The sequence below is a fragment of the Labrus bergylta genome, chromosome 5, assembly GCF_963930695.1.
Source record: "Labrus bergylta chromosome 5, fLabBer1.1, whole genome shotgun sequence".
NCBI classification, from domain to species: Eukaryota; Metazoa; Chordata; class Actinopteri; order Labriformes; family Labridae; genus Labrus; species Labrus bergylta.
Genome location: NC_089199.1, coordinates 27869118 through 27884632, shown reverse-complemented (window position 1 = coordinate 27884632; position 15515 = coordinate 27869118). Strand labels below are relative to the sequence as shown.

Here is a 15515-nt window from a genome sequence, read left to right as displayed (position 1 = left end):
TGCCGTTAGATACCTGACCTAATCAGACCAATTCATTTTTTTTTTAACCAGGCTGTGAACATGTTCTTTCTGCTTTAAAAACTGTCATTTTTGAATGTTGTGTATGTGACTTCCTGTGCGACTGCATCCAGCCTCCAACAGACTCTCAATGATGTGCGAGTTGCACTTCATCTGCATTTGCTTCATTTTTGCTGCTTGGTTTGAATGTGACAAATAGGTCTAGTGTTACATTGCTTTGAGTGGTCAGAAGGTGAGAAAAGTGCTGCATTAGTAAATTACCAATGAGACTCACACTCTCACATTCCTGTTTTCTTTTATTAAAAGACGACAAATCTGAGAAGAATTCATTTGTTTTTTTCTGTTATTGTTACATATTCTATATGTAACAACTAACAAGGATAGAAAATTAGAAAATTTAAACCAAATATCTATTGAATGTGTATCACAATGATAAATCCGCTTTTAACCTGATCAGGTAAACTGTTGCACCTCATTGTGCCGTTTACTTTCCTCTGACTTGAACAGTTAATTAACTTACATACATGTGTCGAACATGCCCGAACAGATGTACACACACCTCTCCAGTTTAAGAGGTTATAAGACCACTAATTGGTTGACGATTGACAAGCAAGTCAGCATTTAGCTGTGGAGTTGCAGATCACATTTCCTGTTTCTTCTTGTTCCTTGGCATAGCTGGTGATTCATCACACAAGACAGACTTAGAAAAGGCTCATGCCCTTCCAGCCAATGCCTGCTTCACCTGTGCGATCTGATTGACAGCAGTGATCAACTTAATGGGTATTTGGCAGTGTGTGTGTACATGATTCATTCACACAGGTGCTGTCTGGGAAGGTTCTAACAGTGCAATTTAGACAGTGTGGGTGTGGGATGTGAGACACAAATATGGCAAATTCAGCATGTGTAAGCAGAACGGAAATAGTACAGCATTTCTCTGGGGCAGAACTAAGCTCGTTGGTTGTGTTATGTAGCAGAAGGTGTCTCACTGTGGCTGAAAACACTCATAAAACCTAGAAAAAAAAGAGAGGTAAAAAAAAAAGGAGGGAGCGTGGGTAACAAGACACTGCCTGCTAACACACAAATAAGATCGCACTGTATTCTTAGGCTAAATGATGACTGCTTTTAGGAATTCATATGATCACAATCAAAGAGACAATAAGTCCTGAACAAAACCTTTTTAGATAGGGGGTCTTCCATTCCTACTTTAGCTATACTCCAAAAACATATAAATCAAGCTTACTAGCCTAAACTAGCCGGTAGCTCCCTGTTAGTCACATTGCGATAACTCTGTGACCCTCTTGTCTAACATTACTTGCATGATAGATATAAAAATACATAATTTGCCTTTGTTATTAACTCACACCCAGAGCGCACAGAATTGCTTTTTGACACTTAAGCCTCGAGGGCAAGTCCCTTTATGTGTCATGTTGCAATCATGCCAATTTAGCGGAGTCATGAAATCTTCTTTTTTTCCTTCTTAGGAAGTGTTGCCCTGTTCATCACAGATGTTTATGCAACTATCACATTTCTACAGAGCTCTGCGGTCTAAAAAAGAAACCAGTTAGCCCGTTTCAGTACGGTGTGTTACAATGGATGAGGCAAAGACACAGAAGAGGACGTGACGGATGAAGCGAAGAAGAGAAACTGAGAGAGTGACCAAGCAGGCTTTAACATGTTGAGCGCTTCCCCAAAGAGTTGGCTACAAGATAGACGTGGCGCTGGCTATAGCTATATGCGATGTGTGTTTTAGAACAGTGCAGTTGCACACGGAGATGCTAAATTGCAACAATCCAAATTTGTCCAAAATGTTGCTTTAACCAAAATCGAGACTAATATTACCAATTAGGATATTTTTTTGATAAGAATTGAAACCTAGTGACCTAATAATTCATTCTAGAAATATTTTTTATGTAACTGGAAGTCTTAATGGCTTTGTGAAATTTCTGACTATCGGACATTGAATTATAACAAACAAGCTTATAAGAGCTGTTCCCACTTATGAGCCATAGTATGATTAGACATGAATGTAACATTAGTTTCCACTTTTTTTTAATCTCATAAAATATTCATAGAGAAAAAAAATATAAAAATGTATTTAAAATATTTTTTTATATTTATAGTTTGACCATTGACTGCTTCTCCACACTTTTCATTGGACAGAGTGAAGCCAAATTACCCCCCCACGACAGGCCCTGACATATTGTGTTGCAGTGTTGGGCAGTTGCGTCACTACAAATTGCGACGCAAATAGCACTGTGTTAGTGTCGCTGTTTTCGGAATCAAATATCTTTTCAGTAGCTTAGCTTTTTTTATTGATTAAGAAGTGTTTGTAGCGTCAAGGCAAGCTACCTCCCTACAACAAAGTTAAATCACAGCGGATCTCAGCAAAGCGCTCTCTCACCCGAAATCAAAGTGTTAAGGATGAGTAGAAAACGCCAGTCATACGCCGACGTTTACTTGTAGCTGATGATCTACTTCCGCGTGATGGTATTCTGGACATAAATCAGCTCGACAATAACAAACCATCACACTGAATCTGGGTTTTGACAACAATTTATTTAATGTGTATTTTATCCGTATTATTTGACCCATGTTCCCACCTGTTAACATTGAGGAGGCAGTGTTTACGAGCTATACTGCAGCCACTCAGCAGGGGAGGGCGGGGGGGCTCTAAATATTTTGGCTTCACTCCGAGGCAGCTGTTGCTCCTTACATTTCAATATGCAGTCTGTGATTTTGAATGATTGTAACTTCATGTAGCTGCCAGATCTTTGGCTTCCCCACAAACTCAACCCAGCTGTTGGTATAAGTTATGCCTCTAGAGAAATGCTGCCTTAAAAAAACGTCTATACATCAGGAATAAAAAAAAAAAAATGTAAATGTTCACTTAAAGCTCGATAATAAGCTTCCCTTCATCGTCACTGCTGCTGGTGTCCTCTGCGTATTCCTGGCAGCTTTGCACTGGCCTCACTCCGCCCGTCAGACACTCCGCTGACGGATAGCCCTGAAGCTGACCAGCCAAGAAGAAAGACTGGTATTTGTTTGCATGGTCAGAAGTCTCAGAGTTACTGCTCTGACTCATGAAATCATTTGGCATCTTATCCTTGCTGTCCTGATAATCCTCTCTATGTGGCAAAGGTTGTACAGTGCTATCATCCAGCACGGGGATGTTCGACGCCTGGACGTCCGCAGTCAGTCCAGCCGTGGCTTCACTGGCTTGTGCAGAAAAAGATTCTTGGCTGTGTTGGGAGGTGGAGGAAGATGTTTTGACAGCAGGCAAACAACTTTTACGACTTTCTAATGTTACCTTAGTGCAACAGCTTCCTTCTGTGTTGTTGTTAGCTGACGTAGTTTTTCCTTGTTGAACCAACAGAGCGGTGGTGGCCTGCTTTTGCTCCTGGTATGAAGATGATTGAGTTTGTGTGGGGTCGGATTCAATTTGCGAAACAGCACTTTGTGTTTCTGTTAGTTGAACCTGTGCTTTGACAAGAGGACTTGAAATGGTTTCACACAAGTTCTGAGTTTGTTGGTTGTGGATGACGCTGCTCTCCCAGTGTTGCTGTGAGAAATAGAAGTTGTTTGTGTCCAATTGCGGCTGTGAATAATTCTGAAGTCTCGTCTGACCGCAGCTTGCAGGTGAATTAAGGTTATTTGACACGCTTGAAGCTCTCTGAGGTCTCTGTGAAGAGTAGTCGGACATTCCTGAGTGTGTCTGGGAAAGATCCTGAAGATGCTGCTCAGGTAGCCAAGAGTGTTTGAAGGACTCCGCCACCGCCGTGATCTTTCTGTCGTATCCCTGTTAATAAAAAATCAGAATATGAGGAGGAATTTCAGTCATTATCATTCCTCCATAAAAGCTTCTCTTTAAAGTCTAGCATCACTCAAATACCAAAAAACCTTCATGCGTCAGGTCTCTTAGATGAGGAGTTATAATAAACTCACCCTTGGGGAAATATCTGATTAGTGCCGCTTTTATTTGTTCCAAGCACGTTTCAGCTATTCTGCATAAAACTCGAAGTTTAAAATAGTTGCAGAAATTCTCCAAAATGTTTTTTTTTTTTTCTGATAATATAACTGCTGTCAGCTGTCATGCTGTTATAATAGATAAAGTGTGTTTATAACTTCTGCAAAAGGCTCATGAAGGTTTTGTATTTTATCTAACTTGCCTCTGTGTGTGGCTTGGTGTTATACATTTTTGTTTGACGTGATTTCTTGCATGAATGTCAGAAAAAAATGTCTTAAAATTGTTTTTTTAAAATTAAATCCCGTAACACCTCATTAAGCCTGCATCTGCTTCCACATCCCAGATCAGGACAATCCTTCACCTGCAGCAAATAACGCTGCAGATGAAGGATTGATGGATGAGATTAAGGAGAATTGAGAATAACAATACAAATATTTAGAGAGAATGCTGAATTTGAAAGATTTGCGTACCTTTTGAGTTTCTTTTGGGAAATTGAGCTATTGCCTGTGCACAGTTAGGAGAGGTTTATGTAGAGTAGACCTACACATGAGGATGAAGCGATGGGGGATTTTGTCAGACTCAGAGGCGTGGCTCGTTAACATGAAACTGCTCGGGGGGGGGCCCCAGGTCCTGAAGGGGACTCCTGAGGGCTTACAAACTTTGAAACAAAGCAGTGGCTCAAATTGCAATGTCAGTATAGGAAGCCTGCGCTGCTAAACATCACATGCATTATTCCTGTGAGGACTTGAGTTTGTCAATCACAGGACAATGAGGAGGAATTATCAGTCTGGAAGTGAACAAAGAAAGAGGAAAAAAAGCGAGACAGTGCAGGTAATGATGATTAAAGTAAATGACTGAATGCTGCGAGTCTATAGCTTTAAGTATGGGAGGAGAGACACTTCACTGACTTACTTCTGCTAGCATTACATCATGGTGTTTGTTCTTTTACTTTTTTACATTAGTTGGTGTGATTTCAGCCAGCTGTGAGATTATCATGAAGGGTTTTGATGTAGTGTGTTTCATCTCGTTTGATTTTAAAAAGGTTTGATGGCAGCTGTGGTGACCGTGTCGAGAGCACGTCATAGGAGTCAGAAGCCCGTAACTGAGCTCAGCCGTCATCATCTATTTGTACATTCATATGTATTCTGCGACAGCATAATGTTGGTGTCCCAGTCTTCAATTCACAAAGCACAGCGGGAGCTCCGCATAATCAGACAGCATTGCACTCCCCCGCTGGCTTCGCTGAAACCGTCTCACCGCTGTTAGGCCTCTGTTACTACAGAGCTGGTCACTTAGTCCCTACATTACGCCTCCGCTACATTCAGATTGACGGTGAAACTTCACTGGGGTGTAAATATTGTGTCTTGAGTCAGCAGTCTGAATAGGGCTTTTAGTCACAACACACAGCAGCCAACTTGTTAGCTGAGCTAGCACGCTGAAAGAATGTGAATGAGCTAGCTGGTTCAGTATACACACCAAATAAATGTTACCAAATAAACATTGTCTCTGCAGTAAACTCTGGAAATATAAATAATCTGACACCAACAATAAAAATGTTTAAACATAATGGGGATGAATACTGGTTGTAGGGGCCTCCTGTGACTCTGGGAACGCCACTGGTCAGATGGATCAAACATTTACAAAGTCATTAAAATACAGGATGTGTTAACTTGTAGTGTCTGGACAGAAATGTAATCTTTAAATATGTTCTGAATTAATTTCTTCTCACCTCTTGCTTTGTGAAATCTTGCACACATGTGTATGACTCGCCCTGCTCCTCTGGCTGTTCACCGCTTTCGAATTCTCCGCTTTTATCCTCTCCCCCAACCTCTCCAGCCTGCTGTCCTTCGATGCACTGAACGTTTGTCTCTTCAGTCTCCTGTGTCTGCGTTGGCCTCCTGTCTGTGGTGTCTGCGGTCTCTTCATGTGTCTGTGTCTGTGGCTCCACCTGGGCTGCAGATCTTCTTAGCGTGGATGCCTCCATAAGCTCTTCGGGAAGAAAAAAAACATTTTCTTTAGGAGAGTGAATCAACGAGGAAGGAGATTACTGGTATACAGTTTATGCAAAAACCTGTGAAGCTGTAAATGCTGGTGGGTGCATTTCCATTTTGATGAATGCTTAAAATAAAATTAAAAATTATAATATATATGTCATGTTAATGGCCCAGGTGATCATCCAAACCAAAGGTTGTGTTTTTAGTCAGTAGTGGAATCGTACTTTATAAATATGATGTGTATAAAACAGTAGTTGTCTTAATGAAAAACAAATGGGCTTACAGACTTTTGTGATTAGTTTTCTTTAGTCTGGCAGACTTTGCATAGTGCTTTAAAAACTGTCTCCCCATGTCTACTCCACTAAAACTTAGTCATGCCTCTTTTATGGTGCAAACTGAGGGCAATAGAAAGTCCCTGGCATAGTAAGCAGAAAAAGTTAATCTAAAATGAACATATTCTAGATGTACTCTGTGCCTGAACTGTAGTGTCAGTCACAGACTTTAAAAAACAGGGTTTGTTGTTTCACTCCTGCCAGGAGGCAGAGGAGGTCGCCGAGTGTCAGCTCTTCTGTTTACCCTATGCTCCCCTTGGTGGCTTTTTAAGCTTTGTTATTGTCTGTAGCACTCAGCTCCCTCAACTTTAATCTTGAGTAAATTGGAGTCATGTGCTACGATGAGGATCGAATGACATTTACAAATGAAACAGTTCTCACAGGTCTGGGGGGCAGCTTACTTCATTATAAATAGGAAAACAGTGGTGAAAATGAAAACCACATGGACTGTACGATTTCATTTTCAAGAGATTTTAAAGCAAACCTTCCTATAGATTATTTAGATTTAATTTAGTTTGACGTCAACTAAACTGTTTAAGGCTGGACCCACAACTTGACTCATTGTTAAACTTACACTGCCACCTTGTGGTAAAAACAGGTCCCTGCCTTTTTTGGTTTTTACATACTTTATTCATCAAAAAGTGAAATTCTGGTTTTACACTCTGTTATTGAGAGACATGCTTCTTACACACATAGGCCTGAATACACACATGCACAAACAGGAGGACCTGTGCATGATATGAACTGTTTGTAAGTGTTTGTGCATGCATTAGTAGAAAGATGTCAGAGTGGGGCTGCTGCACAGGGAGCGCAGCAGAGCAGTCGGGGGTTCTGTGCTTCGCTCTAGGTCATCGCTACCCTCTGGTTCCCAACCTAAGTCCCTACAGACTGAGCAACTGTCGCCCTTGAAATGTGCTCAGAATCAAAATTAGTACTAAAAGCCCTTTGCAGCTTTTATGTCTTGACACTTTCTTTGTAATCCATCACATTGTACTGGAACAAAATAAATCACTGTAGATGTTCCTCCTCAGAATAATTGTAATTATATAGTTATTTTAAAACATCAATTTGTTGCAAGAAAATGTAAAAAAAATGAAAATCAATTTGGGAAATCAAATGTTTTCTCAGAAAATCTTTGAAATCATTAAAAATACTTAAGAGCAGGAGGCAAAAAAAAATGTTAGGGGCGACACATCCAGGTATCCATATGCACCAAATCAAAACAATATAAACTAATTGAAGATACTAAACGTAATTATTGAAAAAGGGACTTATGCACATAGAGCCTCTATATTTAGTAAAACACTGGCCCTAGTGAAAGGCCTCAACTTCTACAAGCTTCCCGAAGTGAGCATAAGGACCTGAAGAACATATCAAGAATTAGACTTTTGTCCCAGCAGGACCTGGAAAAACTTGTCCATGCTTTTATCTTCAGTCGTCTTGATTACTCTAACAGTGTCTTTACAGGTCTGCCTAAAAAATCTGTCAGACAACTGCAGCTGATCCAGAACGCTGCTGCTAGAGTCCTCACCAAAACCACGAAAATGGAGCCCATCAGTCCAGTTCTGAGGTCTTTACACTGGCTCCCAGTCTGTCAGAGAATAGATTTTAAAATCCTGCTGCTGGTTTATAAAGCGCTTAAAGGTTTAGGGCCAAAATACCTTCTGATTAATTAGGAACCATCCAGACCACTCAGGTCGTCTGGGACAGGTCTGCTCTCTGTCGCCAGAGTCAGAACCAAACATGGAAAAGCAGCGTTCAGTTTCTATGCTCCCTATATCTGGAACAAACTCCCAGAAAACTGCAGGTCTGCTGAAACTCTCAGCTCTTTTAAATCGAGGTTGAAGACTCACCTGTTTACAGCTGCCTTTAATTAAACAATTTTAAGACGATTTTAAACACTAACTCTGCACTGTAACTTTTAACTCTTTTTATATTTTTACTTCAATTAATTTAATTTGAATTATTTGAACATATTTTCAGATTTTATAATTTCAGTGATTTTTAAATGTTCTATTTTAATGTTTCTTTTCTTTCCTCTGTCATGATGCTTTTGATGTCTTGTGTGAAGCACTTTGAATTGCCTTGTTGTTGAAATGTGCTATATAAATAAACTTGCCTTGCCTTGCCTTGGTTTAAGAGCAGTGAATTACATCATCTGTTGGAATACAGACAGCAAGAATATTTGACTGAAATGTCCACAAACATTCGGTTGCCATGTCTACAACACATGTTTGGTATTACTGCTATATTATGAATTAATGTGCATGTGATATTATCAAACACTTTAAGTCAGAAATACCAGTACATTTTAAAACAGATGCAACTGGAGTAGAGAGCCAAATCAAGGATATATTCTTCATGCTCTGTATACCCTTTAGATTTTATATAATAGGAAAACGTCATGCAGTAAAAGAATGGTCATACATACCTGCAGTAAGGCTTTGGGTACTTGAGCTCACAGCTGTGTTGTCTCTGATTGTTTCCTTCTTGACACTAGAAGACGCTGAACTAAACTGATCCAGTAGTTTTTGAGAGCCGGCTGAGCTGATTTCATCCTGTGATCCACATTGACTTGTTTTTTGTGAATCCTCAGTAAGGCCCACCCTTTCACATCCCATGCCTTCGTGTTTCGCTGAATTCTCAGCTTCTGATGATGTAGATTTTACCGGATGGCTGCAGTGGATCGATGCTTGTGAGTTCGACTGTCCTGGGGTTTTGCATTTATTGATGGAAAAAGTAGAACCTGAACCAGAGAGTTCATCAGCACCTGCAGCACTGGAGGCCCGACTGAGTCCAACCGGTAGAGAGTGCTGGCTTTCACCACTTTCTAACCTGCTGCTTTTGTATGCTTCGCCCTTGGCTTTCATTGGTCCACCTTGGCTGACCCTAAGGTCCTGTAAAGGTTGCTCCTCAGCACAATGGTTCGGAGAAAGGGCATCTTCCTCCTCTGAAGTTTGGCTTCTATCTGACTTTACACCTTCAGTCAAAGCTGCAGTTGACAACTCATGTCCTGTAGAGCTCTTTGTCTCTGTAACCGTTTTTACAAGAATGTGATTATGTGGTTGCTGCAACGAGTCGAGGGCTTTAGGAGGTTTGGATTCAGCTGAAACTTCAGCCTGAGAGGAATCACTTCGTTCGGTCAGTTGAAGTTTTGGCTCCATCTTCTCAAATTGGACTGATAGTTGAGGTTGCATGTTAGGTGTGGGTAAAGACTTTCTTTGGTCTGACTCCTTTCCAAATCCTGACTGGTCACTTTCGACATGTCTACATCCCCCGCTTACAGAGCTGTGAGCGTTACTCTGATTCTCTTCCAGGGCTTCTGAATCAGGTCGGTGCGAGGGCGCACTTTCTGCTTGCCTCTCAATCTGGGGCTCAATGAGAGCCAACTGCTCGTCAGATATGATCTGGAGGCAAATCTGGAGATCTGCCGTGTGAACGTGAAACACATTCTGGGCAGCCGACTGCATCTGGTCAAGGGGAACAATGTGACAAGGTACTAGTGGAGTGTTTGAGCTGGTGAAAGCTCTGTTTAGAGGGCTTGACTGGTCTGATGCCGGCGAGAGTTGTGTGTGTGACAGAGCAGGGACGGGGTCAGGCTGATGCTGTGATAAAGCCGTGATAGCTGCGGGAGATATCTGATTGGTTGCTGTAGTTACCGTATGTGTTACAGGATAGTTTGTGAGCATCTGCGGAGCAGGTCTGGTTAACTGCGTGGATGCCGTGGCCCTTGCAGGATCTGTGGGCTGTATTAATGTGCTGCACAATCCGGCCTGATTATCTTGCAGACATGTTGTGGTTTTTGTGGTATCTGCAAATTGCCTTCGTGCAACAGCAACACTCGATGTCATACATCTGCTGAGTCTCGATGGTTCACCCTGACAAAAGCTTGTAGCGAAGCAAGGCGATAACAGCTGGCCTCGTGTTGAGCTGAAAGATTGAACCTTTCTGATACCACAACTCTGCGTCAACGGTGAGGCGACAGGATCGATGCATTTCTTTTCAGAGGTCGTGACCGAGGATGTCGACTGCTCCGTGTGAGAGGACGACAGAGCAGAGGTGAATTTATGGCCATCGGTTCCTGTCGGTTTACCCACCACATGCGGTGCAGGATTAGAATCAGGCTCAGCAGAGTTAGGTAACTTGAGCTGGTACTTGGGCAGAAAGCTGGTCTTGGCAGGAGAGTGCGTGGAAGTGGCTGGCGAGGCGCTGACAGATGGTGTATTTGCATTGATTATGCACGACTGGAAGAGAACTCCTTTGAGCTGTGTGTGGTTTTGAGTGCGCTGAAGGCTGATGTAAGTGCGATTCGTATCCCGCTGAGGCAAACCGCCAGGAACAGAGGGAGGAGGATGAGTCAAAGTGTTCGGGTCGGTCTCCATCTCCAGAGGGCAAATGTTTCTGTCGTCAGTTTTCTGCTTTTTCCTATCTGAGGGAATTTGGTCTCCACAGAGCTGTGAGATGGAGTCAGTGTGTTTCTCTCCATCAATCAACCTCCCAGCCTCTGCCTTACTGATGCCGTCTATTTTGTGGCTAACAAGAGATCCGATTGGAGGTAATGGAAGAACCGGGAAAGACAAATTTCTATGGAGCGGCGTCTTGAGAGAACTGCATGATGTAGGAAGTTTGTTCATTTTTTGATTAATATCCAGAGCAGAGACGAGGGAGACTTTAGCAGGAGGGCAGCCTGGATGACAAACTGTTGCACTCGTAAAGTTTAAAATCGATCCAGTTGTTGTTACTGTCTCCTTGTTGACTGCTGATGACCTTTTTTGTAATCCCTGAATGACCTCTTGCTCCGGGTGAGTCGAGCATTTTCTAGCTTTCTCATCCCCACCTTTTTCCGAGTTATAGAGCTTCTTAAACGTCCCACCTCCGTACATGTACCACTTGTTGTAGGCAAACTTTTGTGACTTCTTCCTCCGGGACTTTCTGCCGCTTGGCTCGCCGCAAATGTCACCGCTGTCCGCGTCGCAGCTGAGACTGCCGGTGGCGAACGCCTCCTCCACAGATGAATTCATGAAGAGACCGTCTGTTGCGTGGTTGCAGTCTACGGCAGTCTGCCGAACCAGTGGGCGGTGGGTGGACGACTGCTGGTTCACAGGCTTGATCGCGAAACCTGTTGGGTTGATCTGGCCGGAGCTCCCCCTCCGAATGAGCGTTACATAATCACTTTGAAAGGAGGAGGCCTGGCTGCTCTTCTCGGGCTGCGTGAGGGTCACGCTGAAGGGGAGGGAGCTGCTGCGGGTCAAGGGAGCATGATCCATCGTGTTGGAGCGCTGACTAGGAACAGAACTATAGATGCCATGATTTCTGTTTCCTTGTAATCCAACATTTGGAGTCTTGCTGATCCTCATGTCAAAGTGAAAGGAGTCCTTGTACGTGTAAGGCATGGGGAGGTCGATGCTACCCTGCTTTGACAAGACAGTTTTCCGTGGCCGTACATTCTCCAGCTGCTTATCCTCCACAACAGCCGAGTTCTCTGAAATGAGCTTAGAAATGCGCTCCTCAAGTGTCTTCTGCTCCTGTTTCCTCGAAGTATTACTGAGCTCCTGTCCACCGTGGCCTAATTTGGACAGCGTTAGTGTGTTGCTGGTGTCTTCCAGATGCTCCTTGGTGGATTCTGTGAGGGAATCCATGCTGTGCTCAGGCAAGACGCTGCCAGGGCTCGGGTAGTGGTCGCTGCTCTCGCTGAAACCTGAGTCGGTACTTTCATGGTTCTGTGATTTTCCTCTGGATACAGAGGTTTCCCACTGCTTGGAGAACAGAGTTGCTTCCTGTCTCTGAAGAGGAAGATGTCGACTCGCAGTTGGTGGAGGTTTTTCTTTGTCAATCCTCTGATTTTCCTCTTCTGTTGTTACCTTGTTACTCTTATTTGGTTCTAACTTAAGACCTGCGTGGGTCGGCTCATTAAGTTCGCTGACAGAGTCTTGCGTCTGTACAGAGGAGACTGTTGCTGTTCCAGCTGAACAGGTGATCTCAGCAGCAGATAGTGTGGCCTCCTTTTCCATGCTTCCTGACTCATCCAGAGACACACTGGGGGTACAGGTCTCTCTTGAGCTGGACATGCTGTCCAGGCTGCTGCTTTGCTCTGATTCGGATGAGAGGCGGGCATGAGCCTGAGTTCTCTTGTGCTTGTAGAGGTTGCTCTGAGTCTTAAAGGAAACTCCACAAGTGGTGCAAGGGTAGGGCCGCTCCCCGGTGTGGCAGCGGAGATGCTTCTCCAGTACGCTGGGCTTCATACAGTCCCGTCCACAATGTGGACAGACATGCTTTCCTGCTGACTTGGGTCTGACTACTGGAGCAGCAGCAGCAGCCAGACTCAATCCTGGCTGAGCCTGCAGCCCACCAGCAATATGGAATGTCAGAAAGGGAAGTGTCTCCTTGGAATAAAGTGGTGGCATGGCCAGATGGAGCGTGGCTGGCGAGCGGGTAGCTGCAGGAGGCTGGGTGTAAGGCTGCGCTGGGAAAGTAGGCCCTGTGTGGATGTAAACAGCCGTCAGCGGGGCCTGCATGTCCATCCTTTTCTCTGTCTGTGCTGCGACGGAGTTGCTGTGCACAAGTGCATTCGCCAATCCTGGCTTGCCAGTCTCCATGGTAACCCTGCTTGCTGTCGTGATGTACCAGTGCCAGGACTCTAATTACCTGTAAGATAAGAACAGTTTGCATTAGACCTCTGCTTTGTCTCGGATCAAACGGAGCTCTGTCTATTCGAGTGGATGTGTCTGCTGGTCATGCTCTTTAAGAACACAATGAGACTCCACTGCTTGTGAAATGTTTTTGTTGCACACCAGCTGGAATGGAAAAAAAGAGAAAAAATCTGGCAATGAATAAATGTACAAAAGCATCCAGTGATGACAGATATGCAGTTCACTTTAGGACAGATGGCTAATAAAGCGATTAATCCAATCTATAATTTAAAGGGTATTCAAATCCAGGGATGTCTTTAGCACCAAAATAAACTGTGGATCCGGGATGAGCCAAAATACCTGTGGTTACTGAACACAGAAAAAAAGTATCTCTGCTGTTATATTTCCAGATCAGGTGATGCAGGAGTACAACACTAAGATGTGTTTTGTATCCAGGCAGTGGAGATAAAAAACCTTGATAGAACTGTATGTATACAGTAGAAGAGAGAAACAGGGGGTGATGTAGGAGAGTGACTCACTTCAGGAGTGGGGTGAGGGAATGAGATCAGGTACTCATACAGTACAGCTGAGGCTTTTATCTTCCCAAATGAAATAGGTCTGCTGACATTAGCTGTTGCCTCTGTCACCTGTCAGCATCAATTAAACGGTGTGCACTTGATGTTCACAATAGTACGGGGCAGCTTTGTCTCCTGACAGACTGCCACGTGTGTAGTAATCAAATCAAAGTGTAAAAACCACCTACATGAAAAGACAAATAGCTGCATATTAAATCAAGCAGATTTAATTTCCTGTTGCTGTCATGCTGCTTCTACTTGCATTGTGATTTTTGCATAATTCAACCACAGAGATACAGTTGGCATGGAGCACAAGCTGTGCTAGGTGTGCAGCATGAGCATGCCTACATTACTTTTGTGGTCAGTGTGAAAAGAGCAAAGTTTGTTTCTGTTCTGACTTCTTCACAAAAATAAAAAAGCAGGGTCTGTTTTTCTGTTGTTTTTTTTTGCTTGGTAACCAAGAGCTCCCCTCATACTGTGTTGTGTGCATTCACTTCCTTCACTTCCTTACCGCTCTGCAAGTATGTCCTAACAGTGCACATGCTGCGGCTCTGTTAAGAAATTGCTTTATTGTGCATCACAATGTGGACCTTTAAATCGTTAAGAGGGAAGTTCATTTTAAGAGAGAGTTTTAGTTCTGCAAATTCTTTGTAGTAGCCTGAGTTTAAAATTATTTTGCGGGTGGAAAAAGTTTAAAAATAGTTTTAAGTGGTTTTGAGCACAGATTCTGCTGATTATAGACAGAACAAGTATCATCAAAGCTTTAAACTTAAGGCTAATCATTTTTTGTCACTACATGTGTTCATAATGTTTTTCTATTATTCTTATGATTTAATATAAAATGGTCTGACTCAATAAAGGAAACATTTTTAAAAAAGGGCAAATGGTTCATGTTGTAGCCATCGCACAGTGTACATAATAAGAGTACCATTATGAGAACCCAGAGCATGCTGTAACTAGGCCAAAACTTAAGCGCAACAGTTAGCAAAAAAGAAAAACAGAAGTCACTTACCTTCTTGCTTTGCTCCTCAATCAGCAACAATTACCCTGCACCGAGCAGCCTGTTCTTCAGTTAACCTGCACATTTCAGTATGTTCCAGGTTTCGTTTGGTTCTCCCCAGCCTGATTTCCTCGCACGGCTCTTTGACATTAACTGTTACTTGTCACAAGGAAGCGGAACACATGCAAATGAGAGAGTAGATGCACTATGAAAGTGGTGAAGCAGAGAGGAGGAGAGTGAGAGAAGGAGGAGAAGGGCTGGCTGGCTGGCTGGCTGGCTGGCTGGGTGGGTGGGTGGGTGGTTGTGTTTCTGCCAAACAAAGAACAAGTTAAAAACATAGATTTAGTGATCAGCAGGAGCAGACAGGCCCTGAGCGCTGATGGGAAAAGATCTGAGGCTGACACACAAGTGTTGTGCAGAAGTGAAAGTGACCGCCTAGCAGAGGAAGTGCCGTGACAGAGACAAGCATACACCTTCAGCAATCTCATTGGCTGACTGACTGGCTTTTACCATCAACAGTTTGATGCAGTTCCTGACTTCTGGCTCTCTTATATTCTCGCTCCCCCCACCCACCTTCTTCCTCCCACACACTGTATTTCATACACCCACAAAGACAAGGGTGCAGCACAGCTAATGTTGATGTGGCTGCCTGGCTGCACGTGTGCTGCTCTCACTCTCTCAGGCAGAGAACAAATGGATGAGTTGTGAGTGGCTGAAGAGATTTTTTCCCACCTCCAACCACCGCTCCCATCACAGTATTAATCATTTTTTAAATGGTACACCAGTTTGCTCCACACATGCCTTCACACAAGCATGCACGCCTTTTCAAAAATCTTATTATTACTCATGCTTCTGTGAAAAATTGTAATGTTGCTGGATTATACAGCAAAAATATGGATTTCACTTGTAGAGCATTTATCAATTTGTCCTTTTTCCAACTCAATCTGACATCTAAAAAAATGAAATCATGGGTCACTTTTGTGAGCACTTTTTTCCACAACTT

At 43.2% G+C, this 15515-nt stretch overlaps 1 protein-coding gene across 1 annotated transcript; it reads right to left on the bottom strand.

Annotated features, from left to right (window-relative positions):
* Positions 1-296: 296 nt before the first annotated feature.
* On the bottom strand, positions 297-14998 carry znf831 (zinc finger protein 831). The gene is made up of 4 exons (XM_020647353.3): positions 14525-14998; positions 8740-12953; positions 5712-5971; positions 297-3814 (listed from the first exon to the last, which is right to left on the bottom strand). The coding sequence occupies exons 2-4, from the start codon at positions 12902-12904 to the stop codon at positions 2906-2908; spliced, it is 5334 nt and encodes a 1777-aa protein (XP_020503009.2). The 5' UTR covers positions 12905-12953; positions 14525-14998; the 3' UTR covers positions 297-2905.
* Between the last annotated feature and the right edge of the window lie 517 nt (positions 14999-15515).